Source organism: Podarcis erhardii, assembly GCF_964252035.2.
Source record: "Podarcis erhardii genome assembly, chromosome: 15".
NCBI lineage: Eukaryota > Metazoa > Chordata > Lepidosauria > Squamata > Lacertidae > Podarcis > Podarcis erhardii.
This window is the reverse complement of record NC_138505.1, coordinates 19,036,477-19,056,661: the sequence shown is the minus strand read 5'-3', so window position 1 is coordinate 19,056,661 and position 20,185 is coordinate 19,036,477. Positions and strand designations below refer to the sequence as shown.

At 48.6% G+C, this 20,185-nt stretch overlaps 2 protein-coding genes and 1 long non-coding RNA gene across 3 annotated transcripts in view; 2 read left to right on the top strand and 1 right to left on the bottom strand.

Annotated features, from left to right (window-relative positions):
- Positions 1 to 1,592, top strand: part of LTBP3 (latent transforming growth factor beta binding protein 3) — a 43,256-nt gene extending 41,664 nt beyond the window's left edge. Inside the window, exons 27-28 of the mRNA XM_081841713.1 lie at positions 416 to 547; positions 1,082 to 1,592. Coding sequence (XP_081697839.1) covers positions 416 to 547; positions 1,082 to 1,233 — 284 coding nt within the window. The 3' untranslated portion in view covers positions 1,234 to 1,592. The remainder of the gene's footprint in view (positions 1 to 415; positions 548 to 1,081) is intronic.
- Positions 1,593 to 3,511: 1,919 nt separating this feature from the next.
- On the bottom strand, positions 3,512 to 6,721 carry LOC309330500. The gene is made up of 2 exons (XR_014151449.1): positions 6,544 to 6,721; positions 3,512 to 5,568 (listed from the first exon to the last, which is right to left on the bottom strand). It is a non-coding gene; the product is annotated as an uncharacterized lncRNA (long non-coding RNA).
- Positions 6,722 to 6,797: 76 nt separating this feature from the next.
- On the top strand, positions 6,798 to 20,005 carry MEN1 (menin 1). Its single transcript, XM_081841918.1, has 10 exons — positions 6,798 to 6,965; positions 8,588 to 9,038; positions 10,542 to 10,750; positions 11,978 to 12,106; positions 12,221 to 12,261; positions 14,025 to 14,112; positions 16,401 to 16,537; positions 17,091 to 17,229; positions 17,997 to 18,170; positions 19,024 to 20,005. Exons 2-10 carry the CDS (start codon positions 8,603 to 8,605, stop codon positions 19,453 to 19,455), a joined length of 1,785 nt encoding a protein of 594 aa, XP_081698044.1. The 5' UTR covers positions 6,798 to 6,965; positions 8,588 to 8,602; the 3' UTR covers positions 19,456 to 20,005.
- The last annotated feature ends 180 nt before the right edge of the window (positions 20,006 to 20,185 follow it).

Here is a 20,185-nt window from a genome sequence, read left to right as displayed (position 1 = left end):
GTCAGTCAGTCTGTCTGTCTGTCTGCAACAGGTATCACTTAGGGGAGTAGGAGGGACTGGAAACAGATAAACAACTACATGACTCTTAGAAGACATCTGAAGGCAGCCCTGTATAGGGAAATTTTTAATGCTTGATGATTTATTTTGTTTTTATATTTTGCCGGAAGCTGCCCAGAGTGGCTGGGGTAACCCATCAGATGCGCAACTTCTTCTTCTTCTTCTTCTTCTTCTTTTTTCTTCTTCTAATACAAAATGAACCAAAATAAAGTGAAGGATGTGCCATTTTTTACTTCTCCCCCTCCCCAAAAAACCCCTTCTATTTTGAGGCCTTTCTCTCACTGAGCCCCTCCTGAAGGTGAAAGCATCCAACATTATTTGGACACTAGCCTGTTTCCTGCTTCTTTCCCCACCCCAGATGCAGACAGCTCCGAAGAAGATTCTGATGAATGCCGCTGTGTGAACGGCCACTGCGTCCGCACGCAGCAGGGCTTGGTCTGCGAGTGCTCCCCGGGCTTCCAGCTCGATGCCAGCCATACCCGCTGTCTGGGTAAGAAGGTCTTGATTTTCCACAGCATGCACAGATGTAGCGCTCTCAGCCAGGCTCAACGCTGGAGGGCACATTACAATGCCTCCAGCGATTTGTGTGCAAACGCCCCACCCCTACCCCCACCCTCTGACCCCATATCATCCAGGGTTCTCCTTTTTAGGGAATTGACTCCACCCTCCTGTCTGCAGAGGGTTTTGGGCTGTGGGATGCTGGGCAAAGTGTGGACTGCCATCACCTCTCTTGGTGAGCTCTGAGGGGCTTACCTGACCACTTGTGGCATTTGGGCAGCAGTGCCGGGCGGCCATTTGCAATTTCCCATAATGCCCCAGTGATGCTAGATTGGAGATATGGTGGGGAAGTGGACATGACTCAGATGCCGTTGCTCTGGTTGGGAAAGCAAATTTAAAGGGAGCCCAAGACAGATGCCAGCAGTGGGCTCCTGCCATGGCACTGGGCTCCTCAGCAGCTGCCCAAATGTGCCAAGTTCTGGCGCTGCCCACTCCCTCTTCTTTTCCTTATTTCTTTTCCTTTCAGATATTGACGAGTGCCTGGAGCTCAACCACCGAGGGCTTCTGTGTAAAACTGAACGTTGCGTGAACACCAGCGGCTCCTACCGCTGTGCCTGCAAGCTGGGCTACGTCCGCTCTCGGCCCCATGGGATCTGCATCCCCCAGCGCCAGCGGTAGCAGGATGAAGTGGGGAGAGCGAAGGAGAGAGTGCGGCTGTAAGGAGGCCAGCGCCCTCCCTCCTGCCCTGGAGACCTCTTGGCTGCCTGCTGCCGGAAACTGTATACTGGGCTAGGAGGACATTTTTGTCTGGAACCAAAAAGGCATTTCTGACATTCTTGAGGACTCTTTTTTGTTTGTTTGTTTTTGTACCGGCTACGATGAAGGGGCATTGATTTGATATTTTGTTATATAGGCTGGCTCCCCTGTCCCCCGTTTTACGCTCCCCAACCCACCGGATATTTATCATTAGGGTTAAAAAAAACTGCAGTCGGTTTGCACTTGTTTCTGTAGGCTTCAGAAATAAAACTCCTTTTTTTTTGTACATAATAGATGTTGGTGGGGGTGGGGTGGGGGAAACAAACAAGTTTCAAAGTTAATCAGACAATTAAAAAAAAGAAAAAAGCAAAGGGAGGAAGATCCTGTTACAGTTTCTGTCGTCCAATTCTGTTAACAACAAGGAAAGGCTGCAATTTGCAAATAAATAAATAAAAAGTCAGTGGGAGGTTTGGGGAATAAAAAGGGCATTAAACATGCTCATGACAAGCATTAATTGAATAAGATGCTGCAGTGCTTGGAATGGGGTAATGTGTATACTCTCTAGTGAAGTCATTATGCTTTGTTGCAACACTATCAAACTCAGCATGGACCAGGTCTTTATTTTATGTCACACTTACCAACACCCACCCACCCCAGAGAGGCAAGTCTGACAAATGAGCAGGGCTACCCACCTGTCGGTCATTTGGTGTCAGGATGGCATCTGGTGACTGATAGGAAGGCAGTCCTGCCCCTCCGTGGAAGTTGACCTGCAGGGGTCTTCTTCTGCAGTGTGTGCCACGCAGGGAATGCACAGGTGAAACAAGCTCCCTGCAGAATTGAACCCCGCCCACCAGGCGATATCAGATGATAGGTCAGCATGGTTTGGAGGAAATGGCCTTTAGAGCCAACTTACAACACCCCCACCCATTGGCCAAGATAGGTTCTTGTGCTGGAGGTTCTCCCCACTTCCACCTATGCTGATGCACAACAGGGAGGTGTGTGTGAGCAGTTTTGGGGAAACCCCAATATGTGTGTGGGGGGGAAACTTTAGCTAAAGCCGGTAAGTGGGAGGGAGGGTACTCCAAAATCTATGAGCATGCTCTGTGGGCACAGAATGGGGGCTGCCAGAGGAAGAAAACAAAGCAAAGGGGGTGAAGGAGGACATGTTAGAGTGTCCTGGATGAAGCACTGTACCTCAGTGGGGGAGCATCTACTTTGCACACAGAAGGGCCCAGGGTCAAACCCTGCAATCTCCCAGGTAGAGCTGGGAGACACCTGCTGCCCTGAAAACCCTAGAGAGTTGCTTCCAGTCAGTGTAGCCAACACAGAGCTAAATGGACCATTGGTCTGACTTGGTATCTTTCTAATGAAGGCAGGAAGGCATTATATAAATCCAATAGACAAACAAACCAGATAGCAAAAGACAACATAATTTGTACAAGATAAATATAAGTGCCCCCCTAGCCAACTTAGGTTTCCCCAGTGAAGATGGTCTCCCAGCACCTATTTTGTATTTTCTGACTGGTGGGCCCCAATTTTTGCATCATTATTTTCCTTAATTAACAGTTCTGGAGTCTCGTCCCCCCAAAAGCTGGCCATCAGCTGTTGTGGTACCAATCTATTAAAAAGGGCCTATAAATGACCCTGCAAAATATAGGCCAATTAGCCTGTTAGATGTCCCAGGGAAGATATATCTCTCCTTGACAAACTGGCGGATTGGGTAAAAGATCACGTTCTGCTAAAGTTGGGACAAGCTGGCTTTTGCCCAGGCAGATCAACTTTAGAAAACTGCCTTATGCTTTAAGTACATCATTGATAAACACTTGGCTGGAATTGTGAGATATGTTTACGTGGCCTTCATTGACTTGAAAGCTGCTTTGGGTTCTATCTCTCAGGAATGCCTTTGGACCAAACAAACTACAATCTATGGTGATCGATACGCAGGTATATAATGGCATATAAAAGCATATATAAGCATATAATGGAGCTATATTCTGGTACACCTCTGCAAGTTAGAATTGTCAGGGGTCATTTATCCAACTCTGTTCCAGCCACAAAAGGAGTAAAACAAGGATGTTTCCTCTCCCCCTTCTTTAATATATATTTATAATTGAAGTAGAGTTTCTGAGAGGTGAGCACTACTTGCCAGTGAAAATTTGAAATCAGAAATTCTCCAATCTCCTTTATGCAGCTGATGCTATCCTGGTCTCTTATGCCCAATGGGGCTTGCACAGACTTGAATTGGTTCAGTTTGTACTGCAAGAATGAACACCTCTCTTATCAATTACCAAACCCCCCCCCCAAAAAGTTATGATATTTGGTAAATTCAAGAAAAATCACAATTGGTCACTCGATGGAAATAAACTGGAGCAAGTACTCTCTTTCAAGTAACTTTGGTGTGGTTTCCCAGTGGATAGGTAAATGGTCTGCACAGGTTCAGTCAAGCACCTTGTTAGCTGGTAGAACTTTAAATGGACTCTTACGATTCCATCACACAAAAGGGGGCAACCTGGTCCAGCCCAGGTTACAAGACAGGGTGTTGCCAAAACTGCTATAGGGAGCACCACTGTGGACTATGGCCAATTTAGATTCACTGGAAATAGCACAAAATAAATTGTTGCTCACACTCCTATCAGTATGTTTCTACAAAAATAGCACTGCTCTGTGCGTAATAGGGCGTAATGCCCATTAAAGCTCAAGGTCTTAAAATGGCCCTGCTTTCCTGACTTAAAAACTATTTTCAAGCAGGTATCACATCTTCTCTTGACAATTTTGGTAGAGATGATGCCCAAACTCATGGAAGTGTGAAATGCGGTTGGCTGCCATAAGACCAATGGTAGACTACAAATGTTAAAATGAGGGTAGCCTTTATGCAGGCAAGATTAAATGTTTTCCCATTAGCAGATTGGAGGGCTCGACATAAAGGAATTCCTAAGAAAGAGTCTGTGGCTGCAACTCGGGCTGGATCTTCTAGACACACCAGAAAAACGTTTCAGGAAAATGCGTTGCAAACCTCATAATGGGACTAGAAATCACGTTGCTGAAAGATGGAACTCTACAGTGCCATCTGGTGTCACGGTGTTATAATGCATTTAAAACTTTACTAATGTAGCTGAGTCCTCGGTGTCAATAGAAGAATGCCCTTTCTATAATGATTTTAGAAACAATTATGTCTACCCACTGTTAAGAGTGCGGAAGGGAAGGTCATCCCTTGCCAAGACCTGGTTTTTTTGCTGTCTGATGCAGAGAAGTGCATATCTTTCAGAACATTCAAATTCCTTGTAGCACTCTACAGATCAGCACTACAAAACTGAAAAGATGTATGGGAAATTATGTGTTTTTTAAAAAGGATAAGGAGTACAAATGCATATCATCATCATTATTATTGCTATCATTTTTAATGTTTATATTGGCTGTTTGCTAAAAACACAATAAACTGACTATGTAGTCCCCACTTGGCCCACTTACCGGTAAGTCCCAACTTAGCCAACAAGTACCATCTTAGCCCACTCAGTTTGGGGAGGGGCGGCGGCACTAAATGCGGGGTTTGTGGGACCAAGCCAGCAGATCACTTTGGCTCTGGTCTGGAGTCAATCTGACAAGGTTGGTCTTTGAGCCATTTAATTAAGACCTCATTTTGGGTGTCAATTATTCAGTTTGGGAGCCAGCACAAAATGTAGAGTTTGTGACACTAAACTTTGGCACCTGTTTGGAGTCAATTGGACAAGGTTGGATTTTTCGGCATTCTGGTGCCGCCACTGCATAGCTGTCAACATTTCCCTTTTCTTGCGAGGAATCCTATTCGGAATAAGAGAATTTCCCTTTAAAAAAGGGAAAAGTTGACAGCTATGCGCCACTGCCCCCAGGCCAGAAAAGGCTGCTTTATCCTTTTAAAATAAAATAAAACAAAACAAAATTTCCAGAAGCGAAATTGAGATTTGCCCATCGAAAACAATGGAGAAACTCCAGAATGTTAGTGTTGCAGCCCAACAATTTCAGATTGTTAGCATTGACGCCTTCCTTCCTTTCTTTTTAATTTGCTTGTAGCCGATTAAGAAACTTTGCTAAGAAGTCTCAGATCTTACTTTGTGTGAATATTGAATGTTTGACTGCTAAGTTCTCTTCTGTTCACTTTCTCTGCAGTTTAGAAGTGTGCTACAGATGCCAGCGAAATCCACAATTCTCTCCCCACCGCTGCAGAAGGGAGGGGCAGGCTTACAACAACCCTGCAGTGTAGTCCACTCGCAGTTGATATCCCTGCGAGGAGGTGGAGTCAGAAAGTGACTGACTATTTGCAGCCAAAAGGAATGGGGGGGGGGGGGACACATGCAAAACACACCTCTGGTTGCAGAAAGGGCGGCCGAAACCGCCACTGCCGATTTAAGTTTAAATGAAAAAAGGAAGACGCAAGTTAGAGAGAAGTGGGGGGACGACACACAACCAGTGTTGGATTTACTTACAAGTTAAACAAGCTATAGATTAGGGCCCCACCTTCTTGGGGGCCCCCCAAAAAAATAAAGGGGAAAAAACTGGATGTACATTTACGAAATATAAGATAAAAAAACAAATAAAATAAAACCTACATACAGCAACAGTGTTTTGTGTTGTATAGGCTCCTATGATGTAAATAATGGGCCCCGCCTGCTAGCCTGCTCCCTAAAATACATAGCTGTCAACTTTCAGGTTTGAAAATAAGGGATCAGCAGCCTCACCTGTCCCAGGGACAGTCTACGGGATATCTAACAATCTGGGATAGCAGTGGGAAGCAGCGGAAAACGGCGCTGGAATAAGGGAATTTCCCCGCAAAAAAAGGGAAGGTTGACAGCTATGCTAGAATATCACTGGTTTGCTCATTTCTATATATAGGGTGCCTACATTCTGCATGTGCAAATGGCTTTAGATACCTATTAGGTCCATAAATTACCATATAGCATATTGTTGTTGTTGTTTAGTCGTTTAGTCGTGTCCGACTCTTCGTGACCCCCTGGACCAGAGCACGCCAAGCACTTCTTCTTCCACTGCCTCCCGCAGTTTGGTCAAACTCATGCTCTGTCGTCCCCTTCTCCTTATCTCCCCCTTCTCCTGCAGGAGGAACCGGCAAGCCACTCCAGTATCCCTGTCTAGAAAACTCCATGGACAAAAACAACAGGCATATAGCATATATTCAACACAAAAAACAGCGACAATTTGTTGTTGACAAAGGACAGTTGGACATATAAAGGGCCCCATTACCTTCAGTAGCTGAGGGCCTCATCGAACCTAAATCCGGCCCTGCATGCATCCCTGGTTTGCTGCAAGCTTCTCTCCTTCCCTCGCGACTAGGGAGGCGACGGAGAGGGTGTGTGGGTCAAATGAACCCGGAATATAGCCGCGTGTGCATGACTTTAAGTACTATAAGTCTGTGGATCAGAGCTGGCCGCCGGAGCTCCCCCAGCATGCCCTGCCAACGCGGGACTTCAACTCCCATGCTGCCCTGCGCGCGCGGCGGGGGTACGGACGGCTGAAAGAGCGCCTTCGAATGAGAGAGCCGGGGAAGTGAGACGGAGGGGGCGTGTTGGGAAGGCGCCGTTCTGCATGCAGCCCCGCCATCGGCTCCCCACCCGCGAGGATCCTGGTGCAGCAGAGGCGCAACTGCAAATTGCAACAGCCTTGGGGTGGGTGCGGCTCGTTTCTTCTCTCTCCCCGCCCCCTCCCTTCATGTGCAGCATGAGGTTGTGGCTGATCGTTTTGGGTGGGTGGGATGCGGGAGGGGTGCGATCAAAACACCTCCGCGCGGAGGATTCTTGTTCTGCGATATTGCTTTCCCCGCAGATACGGATCGAAGCATGTTTATAAAGTGTAGGGAGCTGCCTTAGCTCCCGGATGCTCCGTTTGCCCGCCAAACCCAGAGCAGGCAGTAGTTCTCCAGGGCATCTCCTTACTACCGCATCCTCCCGCCTGAACATGGCAGAGCTGCAACATGCGCGATAGATGCTCTGCTGTTGAGCTCTACTCCCTCCCGATATGGTATTCCCAAACTTTTTAGGGGTGTGGGCTTGTGCACCTCGTCAAGAATTGACGTGGTGCAGCCTTTGGCAGTCTGATGCCCTGCGGATGTTTTGAGCTGCAAAAACAGAGGACTGGGAGTGATGGGAGTTGCAGCCCAGATCAACTGGAGGGCAGCAGGTTGGTGATGAATGAACAGTGTGTTTCCTCCGTGTTCAAAGCCCTTCAGAAGCAGAACCCTAAAAAACGGTTCTCCCAAGTAGGCCAGTGTTATGTCTGCATCTGACAGAGAAGGAGGGAAGAGCCAGCTCTTAAGAGTTAGTAAATGGCTCACTGAATGCAACCCCGTGAGTTCATAGCTTTATTAGAGAAGGGTTGTATATCAATTGAGCAGATGTTTCGCATGGAGAAAGTTGCTAATTAAATCCTCAGCATCTCCAGGGGAAAGACCCCTGCCTGAGACCCCCCCAAAGGTAGTCTTCCCCCGTCTTGGATCTCCCGATGATGTGGGACTGCAAGCCACACCATCCCCTCCCAGCATGGCCAATGGTCAGTAGTAACAAGGGTTGGTGTTCAACTGCATCTGGAGACCAAGCCTGGTCATTTGCCTAATAATAATTTAGCAGCAGGTTCCCCACAAGCATGGGGTGCACTACAAGCAAGAGGTGGCCCTTTCTGGCAGCACTGCACTCCCAAGACGCATGGCTCTGCCGGAGAACTGTGAGGCAGGTTCTTTTGTTCCTCAGTGGGGCTGCCACATTCCCATTGACACAAGCTCACAACTATTTTGCTACCCCAAACTTCCCCAGGCCCCAGATCTGAGCTTTCAAGCAGCTCACGTGGTGCAAAATTCCTCAACCAGGATTGTGCTTTGGCTGAAACTTCCTGCTCTGCACTGTCTGGTCTCCAGTTTGAGGTGGGTCCGTCCCCCCCCCCCCCCCAGCCTCCAAGCAAGGCAAAAATCTACTCTGGCTTTACTTTATTTACAAATCTTCACCCACTGAAGATTTGGATGGGCCTCTCTGTGCTTACTGAGAAAGGGTGGATATTTCCTGCTGTTAGGTTTTAAAATCTGGCAGACATCTGTTACACCAAGGTGGCCTGCCATATGTTTTTGGACTCCAGTTTCCATCATCCCTGACCATTAGTGGCTATGGTGGCTGGCGCTGAGCCCAGCTCTGAGCCAGAAGTTCCCCATCTCTGTCTTAGGCTAAAACATATTTGAATTAGACGGACTGCCCTCTTGCCCCCTGCTAATTCTGACCCTCCTCCTTCTCTGCTTGCTCTCTAGCACGCCCCCTTGGCCATGGGGCTGAAGGGTGCTCAGAAGGCTCTCTTCCCCCTGCGCTCCGTCTCGGATGTGGTCCGCCTCTTTGAGCTGGAGCTTCGCCGGGAGCAGCCCGACCTGGTGCTGCTTTCGCTCGTCTTGGGCTTCGTGGAGCATTTCCTGGCCGTCAACCGCGTCTTGCCCACCAACGTGCCGGGCATCAGTTTCGAGCCTGCCCAAGGTCCCGACAGCCTGACCTACTTCCCGGTGGCTGACCTGAGCATCATCGGGGCCCTGCATGCCCGTTTCACTGCCCAAATCCGTGGGGCCGTGGATCTCTCGCTCTACCCGCGGCCAGAGGGCTACTCTTCCCGGGAGCTTGTCAAGAAAGTCTCCGATGTTATCTGGAACAGCTTGAGCCGCTCCTACTTCAAGGATCGGGCCCACATCCAGTCACTGTTCAGCTTCATCACAGGTGGGGCCACAAAGGGAGCATGCTGCTCTCTGTCCCTAGTGCTCAGCTGCTGATCTCATGTTGCCATGCATATATTTATATTTGTATATTATATTTATGTTCCCCCCTTTCTTGCAGGGAAGTTTTGGGTCTCTTCCTCCCCATTGGAGGGGGGGGCATATTGCTTTGCTTTGCATTGTTTCAATTATTTACTTGTGTTTTTATCTTGTACTTTAGTCTGTGAACACCCCTGGATCTTATGATGAAGGGTGGTTTATACATTTAATAAATTAATAAGCAAATAAATGCTATCCCCACAGCAGCCCTTCAACGCAGGCTAGGGCAAGAGACACTGACTGGCTCAAGGTCACCCAGCGAGTTTCATGGCTTAGCAAGGATTCAAATCCTGGCCTCGCAGGTCGTTGTCCGGCATGCTTAACTGCTGCACTGTACTGGCTCTCTATATGAGGGGAATGTTGGATATTTTGAAAACAAAGAGTGAGCAAGGCCTGGTCCTCTTAGATGTGTTGCTATATTGTTTGGGTGGCCTTATCTTTGGTCTGTACTACAAGACAAGCTATGGGATGCAGGTGGTGCTGTGGTCTAAACCACAGAGCCTAGGGCTTGCTGATCAGAAGGTTGGCGGTTCGAATCCCTGTGACGGGGTGAGCTCCCGTTGTTCGGTCCCAGCTCCTGCCCACCTAGCAGTTCGAAAGCACGTCAAGTGCAAGTAGATAAATAGGTACCGCTCTGGCAGGAAGGTAAACGGCGTTTCTGTGTGCTGCTCTTGTTCGCCAAGTGGCTTAGTCATGCTGGCTACATGACCCGGAAAAACTGTCTGCGGACAAACGCCGGCTCCCTTGACATATAGAGCGAGATGAGCGCACAACCCTAGAGTTGTTCGCGACTGGACCTAACCATCAGGGGTACCTTTACCTTTACAAGACAAGCTACAGTCTCCCGTTTTCTGGAGTTTCAAGAAACAAGACTCTCAGCAAAATTAACTGGTGTCAGGAGTAAACTGCTCATTTGAAGTTTGTGCAAAAAAAATATAAATTAAAGGCTTCTGCAAGGTCAAGGGAAGAGGTTGTCCACTGCATCACCTTTTGAGTTACTGTCCTGGCTTTGTCTCCTACCAGCCAGCTGCCATAAGCCAGCAGAGGAAGGTTAATTGTGCCCAACATCTGCAGTGGGTGTGGCATGAACCGTCAATCACTCCTCATTCTGCACAGCAGAATTCTGCACAGCAGAATTACTTGCTTTCAGATGTTGTAGCTCAGGGTGTCTCTGTAGGAGTTACTGTTCTGGGCATGGCTCTTTCCAAGCAGTGGAATGGCTCATAACAGCAGTTTGCGCAGAGAGGCCACAGGTGTGCTTCTTCAAAGGTGGGCAGCTTTCACCCTCCAAAAACAATTCTTTTAAGTGTTCCTGCATGCCTCCCGTTTTTAATCCAGATGCAATAGTGTTTTTCTGCTGCTCTTCAAGCTGTCCTGAACGTCCTGCTCCTTTTCTTTCTTTTACCAGGCACCAAACTAGACAGCTCTGGGGTGGCTTTTGCAGTCGTGGGGGCCTGCCAGGTCCTAGGACTTTTAGATGTTCACCTGGCGCTCTCTGAGGACCACGCTTGGGTGGTGTTCGGCAAAGATGGGGAGCAGACAGCAGAGGTGACATGGCACGGCAAAGGCAATGAGGACCGACGTGGGCAAACAGTCAACTCCGGTGTGGCAGAACGGGTAAGATATCAGCTCAGGAAAGGAGGATGTTCCCCTCTCGTCTTCACATAGGAGGCAGGTGCAACTGGGTAGATGGTTTGTAGCTTGCAGGTTCTGTACTCCATCCACTTCTTCCATAGGAGCGAATTAGCTTTAGACGGTGTACACATTTCATTTCATTATTATAGGAGCATGTGTGTTTGTTTCGTACGGCCAATCTGAGCATCTCAATTTAGAGGCAAAAATAAATCTTGGGAATAGGTCTATTGTGCATGGATCTGACCAGCCAATAAATGTGAAATACAACCTGCCCCCCTTCATGAAAATTCTTATTTTAGTGCCGCTGTCTGGCGAGACCCAGCCACAGCTGCAATTTGCCTGCCAGCCTTCCAGCAAATGTCTCTGGAAAGCTTACAAGGAAGGTGTGAGCAGTGGCCTAGTTGGGGGGGCGGGAACAGGGGCGGTTGCCCCGGGTGCAAATTTGTTAGGGGGCACAAAATTTCAACACCTGGTGCTGCCTCAGTACAGCTGCCTGCTTCCGTTGCTGCACTCAGTTGAGAACTGCTTCTCCATGCAAACCAGGAAGTGACTTCTCCAGACGACTCTTCTTATTTCTATGACTGCAATCTCCTGGGTGACACAGACACCATTAGGCAGTTGAATGTGCATGCTGGCAACCCATGCTACACCACTGGGCATGAGAGGGACACCTTTATGCCTTTCTTGTTCAATGCCATTCCAACTGGGAATTGCCAACATCCTTCCTTGAGTGAGGTGGCTTGGTTGTTATCGCTAACATGATAAATCACCCTCCAGGAATCGGTTTTCTGTTGTTGTTGTTGTTGTTGTTGTTGTTATATTTTAAAAATAAAGCTCTCCGGTATACCTTCAGCCACACAACCCTATGCAAATATCTGAAACGAGGGAGATCATAGCTGGGTGGTAGAGCACATTGGTTAGGATACAGGAGGCCCCTGGTTCAATCCTGGTGATATGAAAGACCCTCCGAGAACTTGGAGTGCCGCTGCCAGCCAGAGTGGGCAGTAGTGGAGTAGATGAGCCACCAGTCTGACCTGGCAGGGGGCAGCGTCTTTCTGTTTCATGAGGGACAGAATCATCTGCTTGGAGTGAAGAAAGAAAGAAAGAAAGAAAGAAAGAAAGAAAGAAAGAAAGAAAGAAAGATTCTGCAATGGGAAGGTTGATGCTCACCCAGACTTCTCACCTGCAGAATTCCCTCCCCCTTTGCAGAGCTGGCTGTACCTGAAGGGCTCCTACCTGTGCTGCACCCGCCAGATGGAGGTGGCCTTCATGGTGTGTGCCATCAATCCTTCTATCGACTTGCACTCAGATAGCCTGGAGTTGCTGCAGTTGCAACAGGTGAGCTGACATGGATCGACCTCCCTCCTTCCCTTTGGTGGGGGTTTGCAGAAACTATCACCACCACCATCATGATGCCTCTCATGCTTGCCTCTCTGTCTCCATCCCTTGCAGAAGCTGCTGTGGGTTCTCTATGACCTGGGCCACCTGGAGAAGTAAGTACTTTAGAGAGGGCCTGGTCTCACAGGGCCTGGCCCTATCATTAGGCAGAGGAACCTTTGGCCCCTCCAGATCTTGCTTGACTTGCAACTCTCAATGTTGGTCATGCTAACTGGGGCTGATGAGAGTTGTAGTCTTCTCAGTTTGGGGAAGGCAGCTCGAGGGAGAGGAATCCAGCCCCCAGCCTGATGCTGTTAGCTAACAGAGCCCCAACACCTTCATTTCTCTGTGTCTTTCTTAGTCTCATGCAGCGCGTAGTTAAACTATGGAACTCACTCCCACATGAGGCAGTGACAGCCACCAACCTGGATGGCTTTAAAAGAGGACTTGGCCTGATCCAGCAGACATAAGCTTATGCTCTTATGTTCTTAAGTTGCAGAGGTCTGCAGAGGGAGTCTTGCTCCTTTCTAGAGGAGCTTCCAGCTATTTCTGAGTAATTTCCAGAGGGTCTCGGCCACGTGAGTTGGAAGCAGCCAAAGCAGCCATGAGTTTAGTGGTGGTGGACTCTGGTTGTGACTAGCTTGAGTCCATTGATTTCAGTAGGTGTACTCTTAAGTCAGTCTTAGCTAGATACAGAAGAGAAAAAAAAAGACTTGGTCTCTGAAACTCTTTTGATGGAAATATTTAGCGTCTAATATAGTCATACCTTGGGTTAAAGTTGCTTCAGGTTGAGTGTTTTCGGGTTGCGCTCCGCGGCGACCTGGAAGTAACGGAACGCATTACTTCTGGGTTTCACCGCTCGTGCATGCGCAGACACTCAAAATTATGTCACGCGCATGCGCAGAAGAGGTGAATCGCGACACGCAGACGTGGGTTGCGTTCTGCTCAGGATGCAAACGGGGCTCCAGAACGGATCCCGTTCGCATCCAGAGGTACCACTGTATTAGAAAAAGAACAATATGGGAAGGGGATCCAGGCATTCTTAAGGCATGGGACAAAACAGCCTCTGAAGTCAATTTCAACAGCAATAAGGGAAAGCTCTGAAATTTGTTCAGAGGTGGTATATTTGCCCCTAAAAGCAGCTCAGATCACCTGTGCAGATACTGCCTCCTGCTGGAGGGTCTATGATCAAAGAGTGGAGTGTATGTCATCTATGTGAGAGAATATGAAGAGTGCCTTAGAATGTGAATGTGGAAAATATTTATTGAGATAACCAATCAGACCTCTTAAAAATCACCAAGCGGCTGAGCAGTCCATTTAATACTTTGCCCCCCACCCCCCGCCTGCTGTAGCAATTGTAATGCCCTGCACTGGATGCGGTGCAATTTTTAATTGCATTTTTATGGCTGCTCTTACTTCTTGCATTGTACCATATTGGCCCAAATATAAGTGCACCTTTAAAATTCAAGGGGGGGGGAGAGACAATACCTGAATATACACCGCTCCCTTAAAATTCCGCAGGCACCCACACCTGTTCTGTTTTACCGCATGTCTGTTTCAGCAGCGATATCGCAAAAAAGCAATTTTTTGCAAGGTCGCGAATTTAAGCTGCACTTTAACTTTTCACGGTTGGAATTTGGAAAAAAAATGAGGCTTATGTTCAGGCCAATACGGTAATTTATTGCAAGGCATAAAAGAAGCCATGATAATACAATTGAAGAGATTGTGTTGAATGCAGTGGCTGAGCTGTCTCCCCGTCCTCAACCACAAATCCACAGGCCCTCGGCTCTTATTTGTGTGTTCTTAAATTGTCCCCTTGGGAGCCTCGGCCTCCTCTCGCCTCTGCTTGTCCTCAGCGATCCCTTGGCTTCCTCTGCAGGTACCCCATGGCACTGGGGAATTTGGCAGATCTTGAGGAGCTGGAGCCCACCCCTGGCCGCCCAGACCCCCTCTTCATTTACCATCAGGTATTTCCCCCCCTTGCTCCTAAGGGTGCTGGTAGGCTGGGCTTGGCAGTACTGTGGCCAAGAAGGGGATGCAAACCCTGGTCTGACCACTACACCACATTGCCTGAAGCAAAGCTGTTGATGGAGGGGCATGACCTAGATATGTGGGGTGTGTGTGAAAGGGGGGCAGTCCCGTCCTCCTGTCCTCGGGATGAACCATGATCTCCAGATTGCCAACTTCCTGTCTTTTCTTTTTATTAAAAAGTAAGTTTCGAGCTTTCGTGGAACCTGAGATATGAAGCAAAATGTATGGGCAGTATTATTGTCATTTTAAAAATAATAATGAAAAACCGCCCTGGTTCTCTTTGCAGTGTTTTAACTCCCCCAGCCACCAAGGGGGGGGGGAATTCCCGGGATTTTGCCCCTTCAGAAGTGGGGTCCAGGGAGTAAGGCAGGGTTGGGGAGATCTGTGACCTTGCACTTGCTGTTGGACTCCAACTGCCACCTTCTCTGCCCATGGGCCAGGCTGGCTGGAGCTGAGGGGAGTTGGAGTCCAGCAGGATCTTAAGTGAAGGGAGCTTGCTTCTTTTGAGTTGATGATGCAGAAGGCATTGGAACAGCCTCAAGGGGAGGCTCTCCAGACCACCTATGATCAGTGAGGGGGGTGCGCACTTGCACCTGCTGCCGTGTTGTGGGATACAGCTGTTCCTGGGTTTGCTGTTCTCATATTGTACACAGCTGCTTCCTGGAGCCTCTAGGAATGGCCATTGGGGCTGCCTGTTGACAAGCCCCGAATAAGCTTCTTGGCTATACATATACCTATCTGCTACCTGAGGTGACTTGATCCCTTTCTTCTAAATATTGGGAAGACCACCTCCTTCCTTAAACGGCCTCGGTCCTGTATACCTGAAGGAGCGTCTCCACCCCCGTCGTTCAGCCCGGACACTGAGATCCAGCGCCAAGGGCCTTCTGGCAGTTCCCTCACTGTGAGAAGTGAGGTTACAGGGAACCAGACAGAGGGCCTTCTCAGTAGTGGCACCCGCCCTGTGGAACGTCCTCCCATCAGATGTCAAGGAAATAAGTGGCTATATTATTTTTAAAAGACATGTGAAGGCAGCCCTGTTTAGGGAAGTTTTTAATATTTAATGCTGTATTGTTTTTAACACTCGATTGGGAGCCACCCAGAGTGGCTGGGGAAACTCAGCCAGATGGGCGGGGTATAAATAATAAATTATTATTATTATTACAGGCCCTCTTAGGTGTTAAGATCAGCAGAGGGCGGATCTTTGAGCAGGAGATTCTTCTGCATTGCAGGGAGTTGGACTAGACGACCCTGACAGCCCCTTCCGACTCTATAATTCTGTGATTCTATGGATCTACCTTTCTTGTTCCACCACCCTCAGACATTTGGGGTGTTGCAGCCTGGGAGGGAACCTTCTCTGGGGCAGTTCCTTAGTTGTGGAAGTCCCTCTTCAAAGAATCCAGCACCTTCACTGCACAGCTTTTGACAGATGGTAAAGACCCTAGCCAGTGACACCTAAGATGTATATTTTTAGAACCCCTACACCAGGGGTCAGCAAACTTTTCCAGCAGGGGACCCGTCCACTGTCCCTCAGACCTCGTGGGGGGCCAGACTATATTTTTTTGGGGGGGGGTGGGGGGAATGAATGAATTCCTATGCCCCACAAATAACCCAGAAATGCATTTAAAATAAAAGGACACATTCTACTCATGTAAAAACACACTGATTCCCAGACCATCCACAGGCTGGATTTAGGTGATTGGGCCAAATCCGGCCGCTGGGCCTTAGTTTGCCTACCCATGCCCTACACCTTATTTCTGTGATTGTACTGCCATGGGACCTTAGGGGGAAGGGTATGTGCCAATGACGATGATGATAATGATAATTTTTACAATGTTTGTAAGCTGTTCTGGATACAGCAGGATGTGTCTAGGGCTGGGCAATATATCAGTATATCACCCAAAACCGGTTTGAAGTCCATGTCATGATACTTGTTTCATAATTTATGTCCTGGCAATATATCACAAATCGTGTTTGTGTGTGTGCTATGCAAAAATCACAAGGTGGGAAAAACTGAAGCCAGCCAACACCTCTGCATAGCTCCATCTTTATTTCCAGACATTGTGATATATCGGTATATTGTGATATTTTATATATCACAATGTTGAAAAGCAGGTATTGCCCAGCCCTAGATGTTTCCCCAAAACACCTGAGCCTGGATGTCTTCATGGATCAGCTCCTGCTATCCCTGAACCCCACCTTATCTCCCACCCCCCTTTTTCTCTAGGGAATCAACTCAGCCAAGCAGTACTACCACAACGAGCACATCTACCCCTACATGTACCTGGCTGGCTATCACTGCCGCAACAAAAACGTCAAGGAAGCACTGGAAGCCTGGGCTGATTCAGCCACCGTGATCCAAGAGTGAGTGTCTTCCTATCCTATTCATCTTACCTTTTCCACGGGGGGAAGTGGAGCGTGGTGGCAGGACCCCTGCTTTGAATGCAGAAGGTCCCAGGTTCCGTCCCCGGCATCTCCCAGAAGGGCAGGCACATACCCTGTACCTGAAGCCCTGGAGAGCAGCTGCTGGTCATTGTAGAGTTTACCACCGCCTGGTGGTAGCATCCATGCATTTGAAGTGCTGGTTTCATTTGGTCTCCAGTCAAGGGTAAAATAAAATTGCATTCTTTTCTCAGTTCCTTTTATTTGGGGAGGGGGCAACTACTGATGTTTGTACAGTTCTCCTGAAAAAAACCTTTTCCAGAGTTTGTTAAAGAGAACAAGATTGCTCTGTGGGCAGCGGCTACCAGCTCCTCAAGAGGCTTATTCCAAGGTGGAGATGCAGTGATGGGGAAACTTTTGCCTGTGGTTAAATGCCTTTTGTTTGGCTGTCAGAGGTTCCAGATATCTCTACATAAGACCCACGTCTGCTGTTATCTGATGGTGGCATTGCACCCTTCTCTTCTCCCCCTCTCAGTTATAACTACTGTCGAGAAGATGAAGAGATCTACAAGGAATTTTTTGATGTGGCCAATGACGTGATCCCCAACTTGCTAAAAGAGGTGGCCAGCCTTGCTGACTCAGCTGAGGAGAAGGGGGCTGGTGAGAGGGGAGAGGTAAGGCGGGTGAGCAGACAGGCGACGTAAAGGATGGATGTTGTGCCTTGCTGGCATTCGTCAACCGGGGAGGAAATTCTGCTGGGTTTGCCATTTATTTTTCACCGCCACGTTCCAGGTGTTATGAAAAGTATCATTAGATGGAATGAAAGTAGTCGGATGGAGCGGGGTGGGAATTCTAGAAGTTGTGGCAAAATTTGGGCTGGGACTTTGCCAGAAGCAAAGGAGGCAGAACAAAGGCACAGGAGATAGTGTGAAATTGTTCAAGGGAAGGTGGAAAACACACGACTTTGTGCAAAGCAGAGGGGATGTTAATGTTAAGTGTCATTTTGCACTGAGTACTAGAAGCTTGGAGAGAAACCATGAAGGCCTGAAAAGGGGTTATTGGCATCCAGTCAAGGTGTAAATAGAGGGGTTATTGTCTTAAAAGGTGACAGAGAGCGGTGAGTGGAGCAGAAAAGCATTGTTAATCCTTTAGTGAAATGGCAAGAGGGCGTATGAAGTAGATTTTCTAGTGAGTGGGGTGGGGAGTTTCTAAAGGGAGGCTGACTGGAGTATGGCTAAGAGATTTGGCAAGGGGATCACAAAAAGGGGTAGGTTTTTGGGTTTTTTTTGAGAAGCTTAAGAGAAGGAGAGGAGAGTTGGGAGAGAGGCACTTGTGAATTGGATCAGGGCAGGGAATGCCCTTGGCAGACTTTGTTGGGAGAGGCCCAGTTGGTGCCAGGGTGGCATCTCTTCACCGAACAACCTGACCTTGTCTTGCCCAGGCTTCGCCATCGCAAGGAGGCGGCGGCTCAGCCCTGCAGGACCCGGAGTGTTTTGCCCACCTCCTTCGTTTCTATGACGGCATCTGCAAGTGGGAAGAGGGGAGCCCCACGCCCGTCCTCCATGTGGGATGGGCCACATTCCTGGTCCAGTCCCTCAGTCGTTTTGATGGGATGGTGAGTGCTTGTGGCAGAGCAGGTTGCAGGGGGTAAAGTTCAGAGCATTTTAAGCAGTGCCAGGGGGTGGGGAATGGCCGGCGTCAAACTATGTGAAGGGGTGCAACGACTTGGCAGGACTTTGTGGGGCCTGGGTGGGCCTAGAAGGTGTCTGTGGGGTGTGTGTTTATTAGCTGGAAAAGAGGGAGCGCCATTGTTACCAGGATTCAGACAGATTTGGGAGAGAAGGGTGGGTTACGTGGGACATAGCAAAAAATCAGCAGTATAACAATAAACAATAGAAATGAATTAAAAGAATGGTATAAAGTTTTGGGATATAGCTGTTAATGATAAATTAACATGTGCCATTAAGGTAAGGCAGAGAATATCCAGGAGAAATGAGTTTGAGGAAATATGGAGGGTGTTTGTAGAATTTCTACTGTTAAAACGGAAAGGGGTGAAAACATCGCAAGAGGTGTTGAAATTTTGGGAGGTTGGATAGTTACAGTGGAATGGTGTCAGCAGTGGGGTGCACGTTTTTATTCTTATTTATGCATGATTATACTATGTAAAAATAAAAATAATGAAATGAATTAAGATGCATGTTTAACGCGCACAAGGAGAGTGTTTAAGTGCCCAGCTGAGATGCTAAAAACTCGCAGAGTAATTGTATGTGAAATCAACAGGCAGGCAGACATCGCTCGTTCTCTAGATGTCAAAATGTGCCAGCTGGATATCGGTGGCAAAATTTAGATGTGACTAAATGTGTCCCGGAAGTGTACAGCCCAATCAGATAGGCAGGGCATCATAAGCGGCCTTCAGCTTCGTGCCACGGGCGCCCTTGGCTTTCTGACTTCTTCCCTCTTCCTCTCAGGTGCGGCAGAAGGTGACTCTGGCGAGTCGGGAGGTAGAAGCCAACGAGGACGACGACCAAGGCAGTGAAGACCCCCGGGAGGGGCGCCGCAGGGGTCCGCGCCGGGAGTCCAAACCTGAGGAGCCCCCTTTGCCCAAAAAAGTGACTGAGCGCCGGCGCCCCAGTTCCAGCCAGCGAGTGGACCGGCCTCCCCTGGAGAAGGAGGAGAGGCCCAGCAGCGGCCCCAGCCCCCCTCCCGAAGGGCCCGTCCTCACCTTCCAGAGCGAGAAGATGAAGGGCATGAAGGAGCTGCTGGTGGCAGCCAAGATCAACTCGAGCGCCATCAAGCTGCAGCTGACAGCTCAGTCCCAGGTGCAGCTGAAGAAGCAGAAAGCCTCGGCCCCCAGGGACTACACACTCTCCTTCCTCAAGCGGCCCCGCAAGTCCCTCTGAGCCTGCCGGGGGCAGCAGAGCTCTGCCCTTTCCTTGAGCAATATCTTGGAGCTGTCTAGAGTCCACCCAGTGTCATGGCTCTTGTGCTTCCTTCAAGCAGCCGGGGGGGGGGGGGGGGCAAGCAGGTCTGTCAAGAATCTTCCCAGCTATGCTGCAGAGCCATGTTTTGCTCTCTAAACCCCCAGCTCCCCAAAGCCAGGAGAACTTGGCGTGCCCCCCTGCTTGAGTCGCAACGCAAGCAGGATTCCTCTGGGTTGCAATTGGAAGTGTTTTTGATTTTGCTTGTAACCCTTCCCTGGGAAATGAGGTTTCAGACATGAGTGCAAATCCTGCCAGAGACAAGGGGCAGCCAGCAGTTTTCATGGTGCCCAGGAAGTTGTGGGTTGAGCATAAATCAATGCATGTGAATAGTGGTAGGCAGAGGGGACTCGCTGCATCCGCTGCTGTCATTTGTACTAATTTACAGGATGATTTTTTTTTCTAAAAGGACATTTTAATAAATCTCAAGTTGTTGAGTTTTTTAAAGTAAATAAAAAATCTCTTGTAGCAATTCTTGTTTCCAGTGTAAATGCTGGTATGTTACGTCTTTGGGGACAGGTGAGAAGATGGAAATACAATCTAGAGACAACCTGTTCACTGGACTACATCTCTCATCAGACCTGAGCGACAGGTTAGGGCTGAAGGGAGCTGTAGCCCGCTGGATCCGACCAATAAGCCCATCTAGTCCAGC

Excerpts from the sequence above, each read along its gene's own strand:
- MEN1 (XM_081841918.1), top strand. The coding sequence starts at position 8,603 with ATGGGGCTGAAGGGTGCTCAGAAGGCTCTCTTCCCCCTGCGCTCCGTC. Across the intron at positions 9,039-10,541 it reads ACTGTTCAGCTTCATCACAG|GCACCAAACTAGACAGCTCT; the intron begins GTGGGGCCACAA and ends TTCTTTTACCAG. Across the intron at positions 18,171-19,023 it reads TCAGTCGTTTTGATGGGATG|GTGCGGCAGAAGGTGACTCT; the intron begins GTGAGTGCTTGT and ends TCTTCCTCTCAG.